At 47.0% G+C, this 16,715-nt stretch overlaps 1 protein-coding gene across 1 annotated transcript in view; it reads right to left on the bottom strand.

Annotated features, from left to right (window-relative positions):
- kif13ba (kinesin family member 13Ba) overlaps positions 1 to 10,386 on the bottom strand; it is an 84,461-nt gene extending 74,075 nt beyond the window's left edge. The window contains exons 1-2 of the mRNA XM_079496119.1: positions 10,245 to 10,386; positions 9,594 to 9,997 (exon numbers count right to left, since the gene is read on the bottom strand). Of these exons, the coding sequence (XP_079352245.1) occupies positions 9,594 to 9,663 (70 nt within the window). The 5' untranslated portion in view covers positions 9,664 to 9,997; positions 10,245 to 10,386. The remainder of the gene's footprint in view (positions 1 to 9,593; positions 9,998 to 10,244) is intronic.
- Positions 10,387 to 16,715: the final 6,329 nt, after the last annotated feature.

The following is a 16,715-nucleotide window of genomic DNA, read 5'->3' on the forward strand; positions in this document are numbered from 1 at the left end:
TTTGCACTCCGTCCGTGTGTGTGTCCGTCCGTGTGTGTGTCCGTCCGTGTGTCCTTCCGTCCGTCCGTTACCAGCTAATCTCCGGCACCGTTAACCCGGTCGATGCCAAACTTTGCACACACACTCCCTAGATGCCAACGATGAACCTCTAGCCCGCATTTTCCAGAACGGCCTGTTATAGCGCCACCATGAGGCAGCTTTTCACATTTGTTACCTAAAACTGCACCGATCTGCGTGAAACGTTGCATGCACACTCCCTAGAGGCCAAGGACAAACCTTTGACCTGCATTTTCCGCATCTGCCTTTTATAGCGCCACCAGGAGGCCGACTTTTGGAAAACACATTTTTGGATATTACTCCTCCAGATTCTGTCCAAAAATCTCACAAATCGTTACACAGTATCTCTATGGTCATGTGCTCAAGTCGGATCTGTCCGATATTTCATATTCCACCCTAATTGGCTATAATTGCCTTTCACAGTTTGCAAGATTGCCCCGTTTTGAACAAAAGCCTCAAATCATGAACACAGCATGCAATTTACGTGAAATCTTTCACACATTTTCTTACTAGGCTGAGGAATATATCACACCCTTTTCACATTGGCCTGTTATAGCGCCACCAACAGGTTGATTTTTGCAAAACAGGTTGATTGGAACAAAATGCCTCAAATCATCCAATTGCCATACAAGGCAAACATGTTTATATTACTACTAAAAATGTTGCCAAACATCTCACACAGTCCTATCCTCCTGGTGGAGACCTGTGCCCAGAAGGGCACTTTTTCTAGTTTTATTTCTGCTTTGTTACCTTGTGTTCTCTTGATGACACCAATTAAAGTCATAGGCTGAAACGCATGGATTAACAAATAACGTTGTTTTTCTACAGTACTGCAAATGCTGCAGATTCTTTTTCCTCCACTTCTGGGTCCATCATGCATTTCTCTTCTGATATGGATTAGTCAATGTCATGATTATATACATTGTGCATTCCTCCTGCTGAGTGCTTCAATGCATCACAACCCTAGCATGCAGGGAAATTAACTCAAATGCTGCTGACCGAGTGCTCCACCCTTCCAACTAGTCTAATGAGCTTTGGCTCAGGTACAACAATCAGTCGATGGAATTGTTACGAGTTGGAAGACCTCGTTGAAAAAATGCAAATGATCTTCTTCACCTCCGATCCAACATTAATAATAGTAGGACCGCTCTCGGGCAGTTAATAAGTTATTAGTCCACAAACACACATGTACATATATAAGACTCAAACAAAAACCTACACGCATACATACTGTAGCGCACACACACACACACACACACACACGATTGATGACCACTCACATGCTGGCCGTGACCTACTTGTACAGTGCCATGATGCACTGCGTCTTCAGAACAATACGTAGCCAATAGCCATGCACTGCAGCTCAAGGAATGGTGATCTGTTCATATACAGGCACTTACCTCAACTCTATATTTTTGAGAAAGAGAATGTGCCTATGAGTCAGTATCATCCTGTCAAACATCATACATGTATACTGTACTGTATGTCAGGGGTGCCCACTGCCCACACTTTTTTGACTTGAGCTACTTTCAAAATACCCAACTCAACAAGATCTAACCACCCCAAAACAAAATCCCATTGCTGAAAGTAGTTAAAAAATGTACCTGAGGGGGCTTTGGAATAGCGGCGCTGGCGTTACATAAGAAGCGAGAAGCGACATTCACCAGTTACCACGCCTCACTTTTATTTCTCAAGTCAACCTGCACAAATGCATCTTGTTCATCTTTACATACATTACATACATGGCTCAGTTAACATGTGCTGTTTGCGTTATGTGCATGTTCCATTTACAATAGAACATCTAACCACGTCCGCGAGGTTGCGACAGAGAAACAGGTAAAAGGGGGGGGGGGGGGGGGGGGGGGGGGACACACACAAATGCACAACGGACAGCACTTGTTTATCATCCTATCCTTGTTCATATATAACGCCATTTATGTCGACATCATGCAGTGCTTCATACGATAATAATATAGCAGCAGCCGACTATACTATCCCAGTATGCCAGTCAACTGTCTTCCTTCACTGTGCATTGTGTGCAACGCGACGACAGCAGCTGGTAATAATATGACTATATCATAATTTCTTGTTTATATTTAAATTATACATTTGTTAAGGTCTACCTGTACAGCCTTTGTGATCTACTGGTAGAACCGTAGAACACAATCTAACTTTAGGGCACCCCTGCTGTATGACAATTATCAGTACCATCACAGTCACAAAATAATGCTACAAATTGTACACCCCAGTATCTCTATGAACTGCCAGAAGGCTATACTCCTCCCAATGACGGTTAAAGACCAGAGGTGACCGAGCCTTTTCAGAAGTTTTGTGTGTGTGTGTGTGTGTGTGTGTGTGTGTGTGTGTGTGTGCATATGAAGTGTATTTAGATTTTCTGTGCAGCCTTTTGGTAATCCTGCGTTGTAAAATGTGCTATAAATAAAGTGGATTGGATTGGATAGTTTCCTTTTTTTGCAGTTTCAGTTCTTCTTCTGAAAAATCCAGTCCAGTAAGTGTCTTTCTGACAGACAAAAAATATATATAAAAAAATATTTTTTTTTGTTGCCGTTTTTTTGTATCCAATCTTATGCAAGATGTTTAAATGCTAACAGTTAGCTATTATAAAAACCGTGGTCCACTCAGATCAGAGACAAAACCCCATGTTGGCCTGGGAGGGAGCTAATCAATTTAGTGCTTTCCTGTACAGTACTACCCCTGTACCGTCTCCCTCTTAGCCTGAGAGAGAGACCGAGGGGTGGACTGCCCAATCCATCATTACAGTGACTGGTAGCAGTGACTGTAGTGATGGACTGAGTAGTGTTGCAGTCCCTGCCACATGGAGGCCTGATAACAAAAGGCATTAATTACTGGGCTGGCCAGTCGTACAGCTAGAGTCAGACTAAGTATAGACTCTGGTGCATCCTCAATGTCAGCTTGGTCAAATCAGCTGTCTCTCCGTCCATCACTCAATAAGTAACTAAAGCCAAAGGAATGAGCTTAAGCACTAGCGGCTAGTAGTAGGGCAGTTTGTTTCTGGCTGCTAGTTGGTGGCCATGTCGCTCTCTGGAATAGAGACAACACTGGGGACATGAATTTAAGTATGTACATTATTTGGGGCGGCATGGAGGCTCAGGGGTAGAGTGGCCGGATGGGAACGGCAAGGTTCCCAGTTCGATCCCAGGCTCCCCTGCCCAGAGTTGGCGTCGAAGTGTCCTTGAGCAAGACACTGAACCCCTAATTGCTCCTGATGAGCAGGTTGGTGCCTTGTCATCTGTGTATGAATGTGTGTGTGTGTGTGTGTGTGTGTGTGTGTGTGTGTGTGTATGTAATGCACAATCTAGCTAAAAGCGCTTTGTATAAAAGCGCTATATAAATGTACCATTTATATATAATTTAATCACAGCAAGTTTACTGAGCACTGAGTGACAACAAGGTCCTGCTTCACACTTAAGCTGTCCAGACAAGTACAACCACATCTGTTCTACTGGTGGCCTCTGGGTGGAAGCTGCCCAGTACAATCACAGCGTTCTACTGGTGGCCTCTTGTAGCTGTCCAGTACAATCACAGTATTCTGGACGCAGTGCAGCTCCCTGGGGGCAAACTGGAGGTTATGTGCCTAGCACAAGGGCAACCTGGCAGTATACTGCTGAGGGAGAGAAGCATGTGTCCGATTGAATGATAAGAACCAGCAACTAGGTCTGGTCCAAACAGTTTTTACAGAAACATTCTAGTAAATGTCCACACGGAGTTAAGCATGGGCACTGTAGGTAGATTCTATTTTCTTTTTTACCAATTAAATAATAGTGGCCGAATATTTTGCAGTGGAAATAAAACATAAAAATGCAATGTCCAGAAAAGTGCTATATAAATAAAGTTATTATTATTATTATTATTATTATTATTAATGTGCCGAGTTCCAAGTTAATATATTGTGAGGGACTGAGGGTCCAATCTTCAAATTTAATCAAATATGCACAGTGAGTGCACTGGCCCATTACATGTACAGAATGATTAATCTAATGGGAGCTCACTAGAATTTTAACCTTCCAACTGCACAGTGCACTCTTTCATCACATATGCACATTGCACAAGTCCAAGCAGTTCGACGGTCCATGGGAGATATTTAGGCCAACAAGAAACACCAACAAGGCAGAGACTAAGCTTGAGTAACACACACCATGTCATGAATTCATTTATGTTGAAAATCAAGTTTTTGGAAGGTACAGATACTGTAGGATATATTATTCTACATTCCTGCTTGTTGCTGCTCTGTGAAAGAATCAAAAGAGCTAGCTCTTTTAAATAAAGTTGAACTCATACAAAATGTTTTGATTTTCTATTACAAGGGATTAATATGCAATAATATCTTCTTATGGTCGGGTGCTTGGGTGGAGCCGGGTTAAAGTAAGTTCTAAAGTCTACCACCGTGGTTCAGCCTCGTCAGTCCACACACAAGTCCAGGATTTGGCACAACTACTAAATTGAGAGAAGTGACGGTGGTATGTTTTTGTAAATATTGAGCTCGTTCTTGGTGACAACATAGTGAACCAACACCAGGATGGATAGAAAGAGAGTCGGGCCCAAATACCTTACAAGGACAAGGAAAATGTTGTGAACAAACACGGCTGTGCTTAGATCGTTTGTTGAACGTTATGTCTCTGCGCCCGTGCGCCGTACAGCCGCGATCCAAGCCATTCTACGTCTTTTTGTGAACTCGTCAATCTGGGTTCCTTGATGCTGTCTCCATGCTGGAAAGCTGAAAATCTAATTCCGTTTTCTGGCTCATTCCCTCGACGTGACCTGCTGTGGCACTTATTTACTGAGCAAGTCTGCACCATTGTGAGGTCAGTTTAAAAAAAGAACGTATACAAGCACACCGGATAGTCGCTCAATGTAAACAAACCAGACAAGCCAACAAGTATGGCGGCCGCTACCACGTGACACATATGTTGACGCCCCCCCTCAAGGAGATTTTGGTACGCTCTATATGATTGCATGCAAGTAAATAGAGCCGTTTCCATTAATTCACATATAATCCAGTTAATTCCTATGGACATTTTCTATCCATCCCAAACTAGTGAAGACAGCAGATCTACAAGCTCACAGCGCGTCGCTTCGCACCACGTTGCGAGCTTGTACATGGGCCATTTTCACTACTTCTGAATTCTTAGTTTTGAGGGGCGCCAGCCCCTCCTATACACAGGTTTAATGTGTCTTTAGTGCGCCATTGACAATGAAGGGAAAATGTACGTCATAATGTAACTTATTACGACATATTGTCTCTATATTGTTAATGGCGTTTAATATTTGTGTTGGCACCGTTTGTTTTACATCACCTAATCAACAGGAGTTAGACTTTAATATATTAGCGCCCCTCACTTCACACAGGTGTGATTTTTTTGTTTTAAAATGTAAAATTATAAAATGACCGGTATTACAAAAATAATCGAATATTTATTTATAAATGTAGGGACTGAAATCTTAATTTTGACTCGAATCGTGACCCATAAAAATTGGTCCGTGACCCACAAATGGGTCCCGACCCAGTGTTTGGGAACCAGTGCTCAAGTAGGCTGCAATAATCCCAGGGCTCCACCTCAAAGAAAGAGTACTACAAACCACCACCACCTTCATAATAAACCAGATGAAAGGCTGCTTGGTGTTACATAGGCTTGGGCGGTAGGTATCAAGGTATTACTGTATACCGGCGCATTTAGAAATCCTTAAGGTATTATTTTCATTACTGTCAAAGAATACAGAGATTCCTCTTTCAATTTTGATATGGAATGAATAAAGTATTGCGAGATTGAGATTACTTCTTACAACTCCTGCAGATCATCTCCGTTCAGCCCACTGATGTGTTGTTAATAGGCTAGCCTAGGTGCCCCACCTGTTACAGTACAACACAAGTGTCACTGGATCCTGAATCTATGATGGAAGAAGGGCACATATTTCCCATCAAGTATTTAAACTACTTGTCTAAATAGGGATTAGCCAGAATGGTCACACAGCATGGTAGCGGCATACATTATTCTACAATTACTTCTGTCACCAGCAGCTCAGCTTTTACGTTTTTGTTGTCGTTATTGGTGTACACAAATTCCAGTTCATATATACGTAATATACCCAGTACAAGTACAGTGACATTTCAGGATGCTGGTACTAAACAGTGTGAGAGTGAGTGAGAAGGAAAGAGTGAATAAATGGTGCATTTATATAGCGCCTTTATCCAAGGCGCTTTACATAGATTGTGCATTACATTCACCCATTCACACACACATTCATACACCGATTGCGGCGGAAGCCATGCAAGGTACCAACTAGCACATCGGGAGCAATTTGGGGTTCAGTGTCTTGCCCAAGGACTCTTCGACATGTAGCCAGGAGGAGCCGGGATGACAGAGTTGACAGAGTTCTTTCAGTTCAGACCTTTCTGCACCTGCGATTGAGTGAGTTACCAGTACACCTCTACTACCCTAGCACCAGAGCTAGTTCTTCAGTAGGCATCAGGGGTAGTTTATGTCTAAGTGGTGTTGGTTACAATGGATAAATGTACCCATTGTTATCTGTGGCTATGCCTTTCTCCGTAAACAGCTTCCCACTTTCCACTGGCACCTTCCACTTCTTCCATGCGTGCTGTCAGCGGGCCTGTTGGCTAACGTCCGCAGGGTTTGGCACAATGGCTGTGACATCAGCAAGGAAATGGAAAAAGCGGTGTGCTTGCCGTTGAAGCCTACTCTCTGTTCTTCGAAAGGCCTTCTGACCACCTAGGCCACAGCCATGGGAACACAGTGCATTATGTAACATTAGCAAATACCCATTCATTCAGACTTACTCCCTTCCTGCCTTTGTCTTGCACAGAGCAGATTGCCTCTGCTGGAAAACCTGAGGCGAACAGAGACAGAAAACGAGCGCTCCGGCTGTGGAATTAGTGCCACTGGTGTGATGTGATTAAGTTCTATCGCACGCGTCAATTATTTCATTTTGGGAGGTGAGGCTAGTGCATGCATGCTAGAGCCAATGTCAACAGGAGAATAAGAGCAAAAGCAAATCAAGTGCCATTGGATTGGATCAATTCTCCATATTCAGACCGCAGCCATCTTGCCAGCAAGGCGATACCTAGGTGACACTTCCCATAGACAGCCCATTCATCCAAACAGAAAAGTCCTCTCTAATTATATTAAACAACATCAAAATCACCAACATTGCAGCTGTAGGGAAAGCTTGAAGTGTTCCAACGTAGACATTTTATGAGCTACTTCCTGTCAAGAAATTCCTTGCAGATGATTTTTTTCTAAGTGCTGGAGTTTGGAAGTGCTCATTGAATATCACTCAACGGCCCATGCATAACACCTGTTTTGAATGTGCACATAATGCAGGAGGTTGCTTTACTGATAACGAGCGCTTCCATACTCTGATACTTAGAAAATAATCATCGGCAAGGAATTTCTTGACAGGAAGTAGCTCATAAAATGTCTACAGTGGATTTTTATTAAACAAAAACTTTACAGATTGAAAGAGGATAATTCAAGCTTTCCCTACAGCTGCAATGTTGGTGATTTTGACGTTGTTTAATATAATTAGAGAGGACTTTTCTGTTTGGATGAATGGGCTCTCTATGGGAAGTGTCACCTAGGTATCACCTTGCTGGCAAGATGGCTGTGGTCTGAATATGGAGAATGGGATAAAAGTCCACAGAGGAGGACAGCAGCTATACAGTAGGCAAAAGCCTCCTTTTACAAATGCAATTTTTTTGCCTGCTCCACAAAAAAGGCAAAATGCTGCAAAAACAGAAACGGCAAATAATGTCCGCACTGAGTGTCTGCACCCAATGTTTCTCTGAACACCACCACCACGTGGGAAAATCTCTCTGCACAGACTAGAGGCCACATCATGGGTCGACTGCCTTGGTCTTGTGACCGACTTCTCCTACTCACACAGTGGGAGAGGAAGGGAGAGAGATAGACAGAAGGAGGGAGGCAGGGCGGAAAAGGGTGAGGATATGACAGTAGATTGAGAAAGACAAAAAGAGAGAGAAAGTGATGGAGAGGGACGGAGTGAGAGAGTGAGACACACAGAGAGAGAGAAGGCAAGAGAGAGAAGGCACGTGATCCATTCATCACTAATGCACCGTAGGTCACATATTCCGCTTGAACGACACTACCGCTTTGCGCAACACACGCTCTCCCATGGCACTGCAGTCCACAGAAATGTCACTATACTGCACTCCCTCACGAAATGTCAACAATTGTGCTTCACCAAACTCTGAGTCTGTGTTGTTGTGACTGAATGTCATTCGCATTTTCTTTAGCTTAGTGAGAGTGTAGAGAAACAAGATGCTATAGTATAAGGAAGGAGATGGGAAAGATATGCAACACATGGCTCCATCTGGTATCACACCAGAGGCGGACCATATTATGCACACACTAACTGTTCAGTCACTGGTGTGGTGTGCCCTTCAATGTTGTCCTTTGAGCGTGCATGTGGATTTGTTAAACTGTGGAAGGCATGTTGCTGTGTGTACATGTACTACATTACCAGGGCTTATGTTGGGAATGGGTGACAACAGGAGGACATTATTAGTGTTGTATACAATATGCAATTTCTCAGGGAAGATTAGAAATGGTGGCTTTAAAGTCTTGTTTTTCTGGTGCCTTTAAAGTCCCCATGTGTCTTTCCTGTATCTCACGTAATCTAGCCTCAGAGACTGCGGGTGTTTCGTTTTCATACACATAATAATATAACAAAAGAAGCCTTAATAAGTTGTTAAGGGTGCTTTTGTCTTCACTAAACCAATCTGTTCCAATGCAGCCTACACATATTGAAGGGGTCCATTGTTTCAGCCACTAATGAGTATGTCATGCATCCTTCCTCATAATCACAAGCTGAAAGACAAGTTCCTACCTACATGTCATCGTATTAGATCACACAGTGAATAAGAGCTTTATGTTAAAATGCTGATTCGCCTTTATGACTCACAGCTAGACAGCAAACATCAGCATGGGGGTTTCTGAGCGACTCAAGCCAAAAATAACTATAAACAGACAATGTTTAGTTTTTTACATCACAAAGTTATCATGGGTGGTTAGACTGCCCTATTAGTAGGCCTATTGCACTCACCACAGGTTTTAATCTTTGTATACTAACTAGTCTTGTCTAAGGTAAGGTTTTAATCCTATGACGACTTCCCACCCCTCCAACAGCAGCCAATGTGCCCATATTTGGCAGGTGTGTATCCTTGGTGTAAACACTCATTGATAACTAGGCCTACTGTAAAATCACGATTGTTCATGTAACTCTGAGAAACTACATCGTGAGTGTTCATGTAACTCTGAAATTACAAATGGAACCATTATGGACCTGCAACTCTAGTGTACTGTACAAATGGACCCCACGGGTTCATTGGGTTCATTATTGTACAATACACTCTCAGGATTACATTAAGTTACCTACAGTGTTATAAGGAAACTAGTAACATGAAATCAAATGCTAAAAATCATCATCATACAGACATACACGACAACAAGCACACTCACCTCTCCTGTTCATGGGACGGACCCGAACAGCCACCTTAACATTAGCGTCGTCTAGGCTCGTCTCCCCCATTGTGTCCCCCGCTGTCAAACGGACAGGGTCCGCTAACAAGAAAAGGAGGTAGTGTGGTTATCCTTAAAAAAAATCAACTCCCTTGTCGAAGAATCATCCAAAACCCGTTGAAATGTCGCTGTGCTGCCTGTCTGGCTGTACAGACAGTCAGCCAGCTAGCGACCAGCCTGCATTTTCCATCACAAAACAATAGCTGCTGCTGCTGCTGCCTCCTTGGCTCTGGCTGGCTGGGAAAACACTGGAGGAAACCAGCCGCTGCTTTATCCGCTTCTCCCACACCGCATGCAGGCTTCAACATGCAGTCCACCACGGGGCCAGTACTAGGAGGAGGGAGCTGAGGATCCAAAACACAAGAAAGCAAAATGTTCAACATGGGTGTGTGAAGAGAACGGCGGATATTTTGACAGTCCTGGGACGAGCAACGCAAAAACTGGCCTGTAGGCTAATTCAACAGACAGACTGCTGTGGTGAAGCAATCGAGGGGTCTGCCTGGGAGAAAGAAAGGCAGGAATGGACCATGTTTTCAAACATTAACACCCCTCGCTGTCGCCCGGACACTAGTCAAACTTTAACCTACATACCTTATTGATTTCATCTCAGGGGTGACACTGTCTTGTTATCCAAGGCTTTCCCCCTGGTCACCGCTGCACAGCACAGCCCTGACATGAATCCCCCGGCGGTGCTCCACGATGGAACTTCCGAATGCCATTTGACCGTCCGTCCTCCTCCCCGCGTCAACACACCCGGCGCTCCGCGCAGCGCCACTTCCTATGAGCACAGCTCACTTTCAAAGTAAAGCCAAGTCGGCAATAGTGTATTCTATAGTGTATTATTTAATTCGTTATGTTGTTGATTTATGATCTACCCAGTAGTACCCACTATAATGTTGCATAGCGTTGAAGTGAACATAGTAGGCTATGTGACATTGTTTCACAATTATACTGCATTATTATTATTTCTTATTCTTATAACTTTATTTAAAATAAAACACTATAGCGGAAGTCATTGCGACGCTTGTACTTAACAGTGGTCTCTTTGCCTGCTAGCTATAGAACCTACCGTATGCGTGTGTGACAGCAAGCAACACAAATGCACAACTAAATCATCATAATCATTTTTTGACGTGCCTTCGTGTACTGTATCGTACAGCAACATAGATAAAGTATGAGACATTGCAGTGAACCAGTTATGGCCAAACGTCATCGTATGCTGCTATACTGCTGCGAAGTGCTAATAACGGTTTGCTTGCAAATAAAAGTTAACGGTCTTTCTGGCCAGGCATCCGCCCAGCTCTAATGTTACATGTAATTAATTCAGGGTAGCGATTTGATTACAGACAGGGAGGAGGGGGCTTCCACATAGGCCTACGCCGAGCAGGTGTGGTCACACTGGTCAGCTCAGCTGGCAAACGTTTTCAGACATTTCCGCGGAAATAAGGAAAGGCTTGGAAAAGCCACCTTAAAACTTAAAATTCATAGTTTCACCACCATAGGATGGTGTCAACATTTTACATAATGCGGTTAACTAGTAGGCCTAATGTCATATGATCGCAACCGCTGATAGCATGGGAATTCCCGAATCACTCCCAAACTTCTTAAATGAAGTTCGGCTGAGCTAATGTGGTCGATCGGTCTGCTCGGGTGTTCCATGGATCCATGAATCATGACTTGACATTAATATGACATCATTTTTACAAATGGATCTATAGCCTACATGATGTGTAGGTGACGCTGTGACAGTGTAACTATATGCTCTACAGAGAGTTATATCATGTAGCCTAATTTCATTTTTAATTAAAGTGGGTAAATTGCGACTTTTTGGGGGGGATATTCTTATTCTAGTCTTGGCTATAGTCTAATGCCCGTGGTGGTTTGTTTGTGGGTTTGAGGGTAGCCCATCCCAAATTGTTACATCACCGTCCTTCACCATCACCCTCCCACGCACGCACACGCGCACGCCCTCGCGCGCGCACACAGTGACACACACACACACACACTGACACACACACACACACACTTTACTTGAGTTAAAAGTACAAAGTATAATCAAAATGTACACATGCAGAATGTTTGCAGAACTTTTCAAGTGTATAAAATATTACAAAAGATATTTTGAAAATAACAGATCTACAAGGCAAGCTAATGAAGAATATTGATGAACCACATTGACCATGTTTTTTACTATTTCACATTTATAGAACAGTCTCAATTAAGTGCAAACTTCATGTTCTTTCTATAGTTAGTTTCAGTTGTTGACCATCTGATTAAACATTATGTCATGACACCCATAGGGTCTCACCAGGCATTCTAGGAGAACCTGGCCAATGTTGATCTATATAGGGGCTATTTCCAACTAAACCTGCAGGTTAAGGTGTAGGTGTCAATCATGTGGGTGTCTCTTCAAGGAGGTGCCCTAAATAGCTTACAGTACAAGTAAAAACTGTGCATTGGTGTGTGACACTCTCTGAGGCCGTTAGGCCGAAGGAGAGCTCCCTAATGCTGTACTCTGTTCTCAGACAAATAAAATGGAACTCCGAAACATCTCTCTGCCTGCCCGCGCCTCTTCATCGGTCTGCCTGAGTCTCTTGGCCTCTCTGTATTTTTGCCAAAGTATTTTGAGTCTTTATGCGGTGTATGTTTTGTAATAATCTAAATCTCTAAAGTAACTAGTAAAGTTATCAAACAATTGTAGTGGAGTACAGACAGGCCTACAATATTTGCCTCTGAGATGTATTAGAGTAGTAGAAGTGATGTACTGTATGTAACAGTGTATGTGCAGATGATGCTGTTATTCTCGCCCTGCTATGGCAGAAACTATAGGTTACTTTAGTAACCCCAGTTATTAAAACGACTGAGCGAGGTGAATCGCCCTATGGGGAGTGCCATCTCTGGCACGAACACACAGAATTAAACCATATACTTCACGAACAATTCATTGGTCGGGACTTCTGCCCGCCCTGGCATGATGATCACCCCTCCCCCCGAGGTGATAAGAGATCCCATCATGCCCTGCGGGTCATTCCATGTCAACCAGATTGGCTTCTGCTTAGTTAAGTCAGAAGGGTAGTCTTTCGGGCGATTCACCTCGCTCAGTCGTTTTAATAACTGGGGTTACTAAAGTAACCTATAGTTATTATAAACTCCTTCACTCAGTGAATCGCCCTATGGGGAAATATAAACTCCCGTATAGCTACCTACCAGTTGAACAAGTCCCAACCAACGTCACAGGTTTTCACCTGTGACGGCCAACCCAACCCACCTCTTACCTGGAAGCGACGTCTAAAACGGCATGAGCCATTGCAGACGGCACCACATCCAAGTTATAGTACGTGGCGAAGGTCGAAGGGGACGACCAGCTCGCCGCTGTACAGACATCCTGAATGGGGACACCCTTAGCGAGCGCCCAGGATGCAGACATACCCCTAGTAGAGTGGGTCCTCAAGCCCTCTGGGGGCTCCACTCCTCTCTCGGCGTATGCCAAACGAATGGCTTCCACAATCCACTGTGAAAGTCTCACCTTCGTTATCGGTTTCCCTTTACTTTGGGAAGCCCATGACACGAACAGCTGATCCCCATTCCTGAAAGGAGCAGTTCTGTCCACATAGTGTCTCAACGCCCTGACCGGGCAAAGGCAATTCAGCCTCCTATCCTCCACCGAGGAGAAAGGTGGCGGGTGAAATGCCGCCAGATCGACCGGGGCGCAGCCAGAGGGAAAATTCTTAGGCAAGAACGCGAGGCTCGGCCTAATAGAGACTCTAGAGTCGTTCCCGCTGAATCTCATGCAGCTCGGGTTGACCGAAAGTGCATGTATGTCGCTGGCCCGCTTTGCAGTCGTCAAGGCGACCAGCAGAGCAGTCTTTAGCGTGAGGAACTTCAAGTCCACTGTCCCTAGTGGCTCGAAGGGGCCCTTTGAAAGGGCGTCTAGTACCAGAGTCAGGTCCCAGGACGGGACCAGAGACCTGGAAACTGGACAGGCCCGCCTAACGCCCGCCATGAAACGACGGACTAGTAGGTGTTCACCTACAGTCTTACCGTCTATACCCACATGGTACGCCGAAATGGCCGCCAGGTTGACCTTCACTGAGGATTGGCCTAGGCCTCTGTCCAGGAATTCCTGCAAGAAGGTCAGAATGTGCCGCACCGAAGCCTGAAACGGGATAGCCCGTACAGGTCTGGCCGCACACCAACGTTCGAACACGGTCCAGGCCGTGTTGTATCGTTGTCTAGTCGACGGGGCTCTCGCCCCTAGAATCGTCGTGATGACGTTCGGGGGCAGGCCTTCGGCGTCCAGGTTCAGCCCCTCACGGGCCAGACCCAGAGGTCTAGGTCCTGTGGACGTGGATGGAAGATCTCCTGCCCCGCTTGAGTGAGCAGGTCCCTCCGTAGCGGGAGCTGCCAGGGCTGGTCGTACAAGAGTGGGACTATGTCCGACCTCCAAGACACCCAAGCGGGGGCCACCAGTAGCATGCATAGGCCCTGAGTCCTTACCCTGGCTAGGGCGGGGGGGATCAGGGGCAGGGGAGGGAACGCGTAAAGTAGGCCCCTCGGCCAAGGGTGAGCTAACGCATCCATGCCCAGGGTCGGGGACCCTGTCAGGGAGAAGAAGTACCGACACTTCGTGTTCTCTTCTGACGCGAACAGGTCCGCCACCGGCACGCCGTACCTGGCCCATATCTGAGCTGCTACTTCCGTGTGCAGTGACCATTCGTGGTAGCGGAGTGGGCCTCTGGACAGCAGGTCGGCTCCTGCGTTCAGGAGTCCCGGGACATGACAGGCTGTGACTGACAGCAGATGCTCGTGGCACCATGTCAGGAGCCTGTGTGCCAACGTATGCAGGCGTAGGGATTTGAGCCCTCCCTGCTTGTTGATATAGCACATTGTCGTGGTGTTGTCGGTTCGAACCAGAACGTGGCACCCCTGGATAAACGGTTTGAAGTGCCGCAGGGCAAGGAAGACCGCCAGGAGCTCCAGATAGTTGATGTGTGCACGTCTCATGGCTCCGTGCCACACACCTCTGGCCGTCCTGCCGTCGTGGGTGGCCCCCCACCCCGACATGCTGGCATCCGTGGTGACGATCTTCCTGGTAAGGGTCAGTCCCAGGGGAACGCCCTCCATCAGGACGTATCTGTTCGACCACCACTTCAGGGCGAGTACACAGCCTGCAGACACTGTCACTCGCCGTGATAGGCACCTGGTGGGCACACCTAGGGACCTTATCCATCTCTGGAAAGGTCTCATGTGTAGCCTGCCCAGCCGTACTAGGGAGATGGCCGATGCCATGAGCCCGGCCATCCTTAGGCAGGTTCGGAAGGGGACTCTCTGTCCCGTCCTGAACAGCGCCACGCACTGTAGGAAAGCGTCCATCCTCGCTTGGCTCAGTCGAGCCGTGTAGGAGACTGAATCCAGTGCTATGCCTATGAAGTCTATCGACCTTGCGGGGACCAGAACACTCTTCTCGTGATTGATGGTGAACCCAAAGGAGGTCATGTGGAGCACCACTTGAGTGGTGTTCCGCGCTGCCTCCTGTGCAGAGTCTGCGCTCAGCAGCCAGTCGTCGATGTAGCTCGCTACGCGGAGACCCAGACGCCGCAGCGGGGCAATCGCCGCCTCGGTGCATTTCACAAAAACCCTGGGGCTCAGGGACATCCCAAAGGGAAGGACAGTGTACTCGTACACTCTCCCCTTGAAACCGAACCTCAGGAATTTCCTGTGAGGTGGGTAAATGGGGATGTGAAAATAGGCGTCTTTCAGGTCTATCGACGTGAACCAGTCGTTCGGACGTATGGAACGTACGAGGGACTTGGCCGTCAGCATTTTGAAGTTGAAGGTTTTGAGGTACCGATTGAGAGCCCGTAGGTCCAGGATCGGACGTAGCCCCCCCCCCTTTTTCTTGACCAGGAAGTAGCGGGAGTAAAAACCGCTGCGACTCTGAGTCAATGGTACCTCTCTGATGGCCTTCTTCTCCAGCAGGGACTGAACCTCGGTCTGGAGCACTTCCGCTGCTGGCCCACGAGCTTCGGAGAAGAGGACTTCTGCGAAAGCGGGGGGTCTCATAGCAAACTGGAGCCTGTAGCCCTTCGCTATGGTGCGTAGAACCCAAGGGGACGCTCCGCACAGTTCCCACTGCGGTCGGCATCGAGCTAGAGGGTTCTCCGCGGCCATGGGGGCCTCCACTGTGGCGGTGGAGCTCCCTGGACGAGAGACAAAACGGGCATGACCCGTCCGGCTCGTGACGAGTGTGCCCGTCGAGACGGGCGCACTCGGCACCGGAAACAGGTCCTGTCTCGTTGCGTTGGAAGACCCGGGGGTCTTCTTCCACAACGAGCTCATGCCCCCCCGATATTGATGTTGTTTTTGTTTGTCTTTTTTGGGCAAAGCCTTTATTGCAAAAACAGAACATTGTGCATTGTAAAAACAAAGTGCATTTGTGCGAACAACATTTTGAGGCATGTAGAGCCTCATCCGCTTCGGGGGCGGCCCGGGTGTGAGGTCCGAGACCACTACATCCTGGCGGGAGCCCGGAGCATAAGGGGGGCTGAGGAGACGGCTGGCCGCGTCTCCCCGAGGCCAGGCGTCGGTCACTTGCGCTGCCCAGAGCCGCGGCCACGCCCGCGCCCGCGGTTGGTAGCCGCCGGAGGGTCGTCACGGCGGCGATCCTCGCGCTTGTGGGGACGTGTCTTGTTGCGGCCTGAGGAGGGCTTGGAAGAGTCCTGTGGGGCGTCCCTGACCTGACGTGGTTTGAAGCCGGGGCGCTCGCTCGGTTTCCCGGGCGGACGCTGAGGCTGGCGTGGAGGCTGGCGTGGAGGTTGGCGTGGCGGAGGCTGACGTGTAGGCGGCTGCTGGATGTCCCTGAAGGCGTCAACCTTCTTCTGGCTGTCCACCAGGAGAGCCAGCACCTCCATGTAGCCTTCGAAGAGGCCCCCCGGCAGGATGGCCAGCTTCCGGAGCTTGCCTCTCACCTCGTCTTGTAGGTCAGGTGAAGCGTTGAGCCATCTTTCGCGCTCCTGTAAGATGGCGGACGTCATGGCCCTCCCCACCTGCTGTGTGACAGCA

The sequence above is a fragment of the Electrona antarctica genome (assembly GCF_951216825.1).
Source record: "Electrona antarctica genome assembly, chromosome: 3".
NCBI lineage: Eukaryota > Metazoa > Chordata > Actinopteri > Myctophiformes > Myctophidae > Electrona > Electrona antarctica.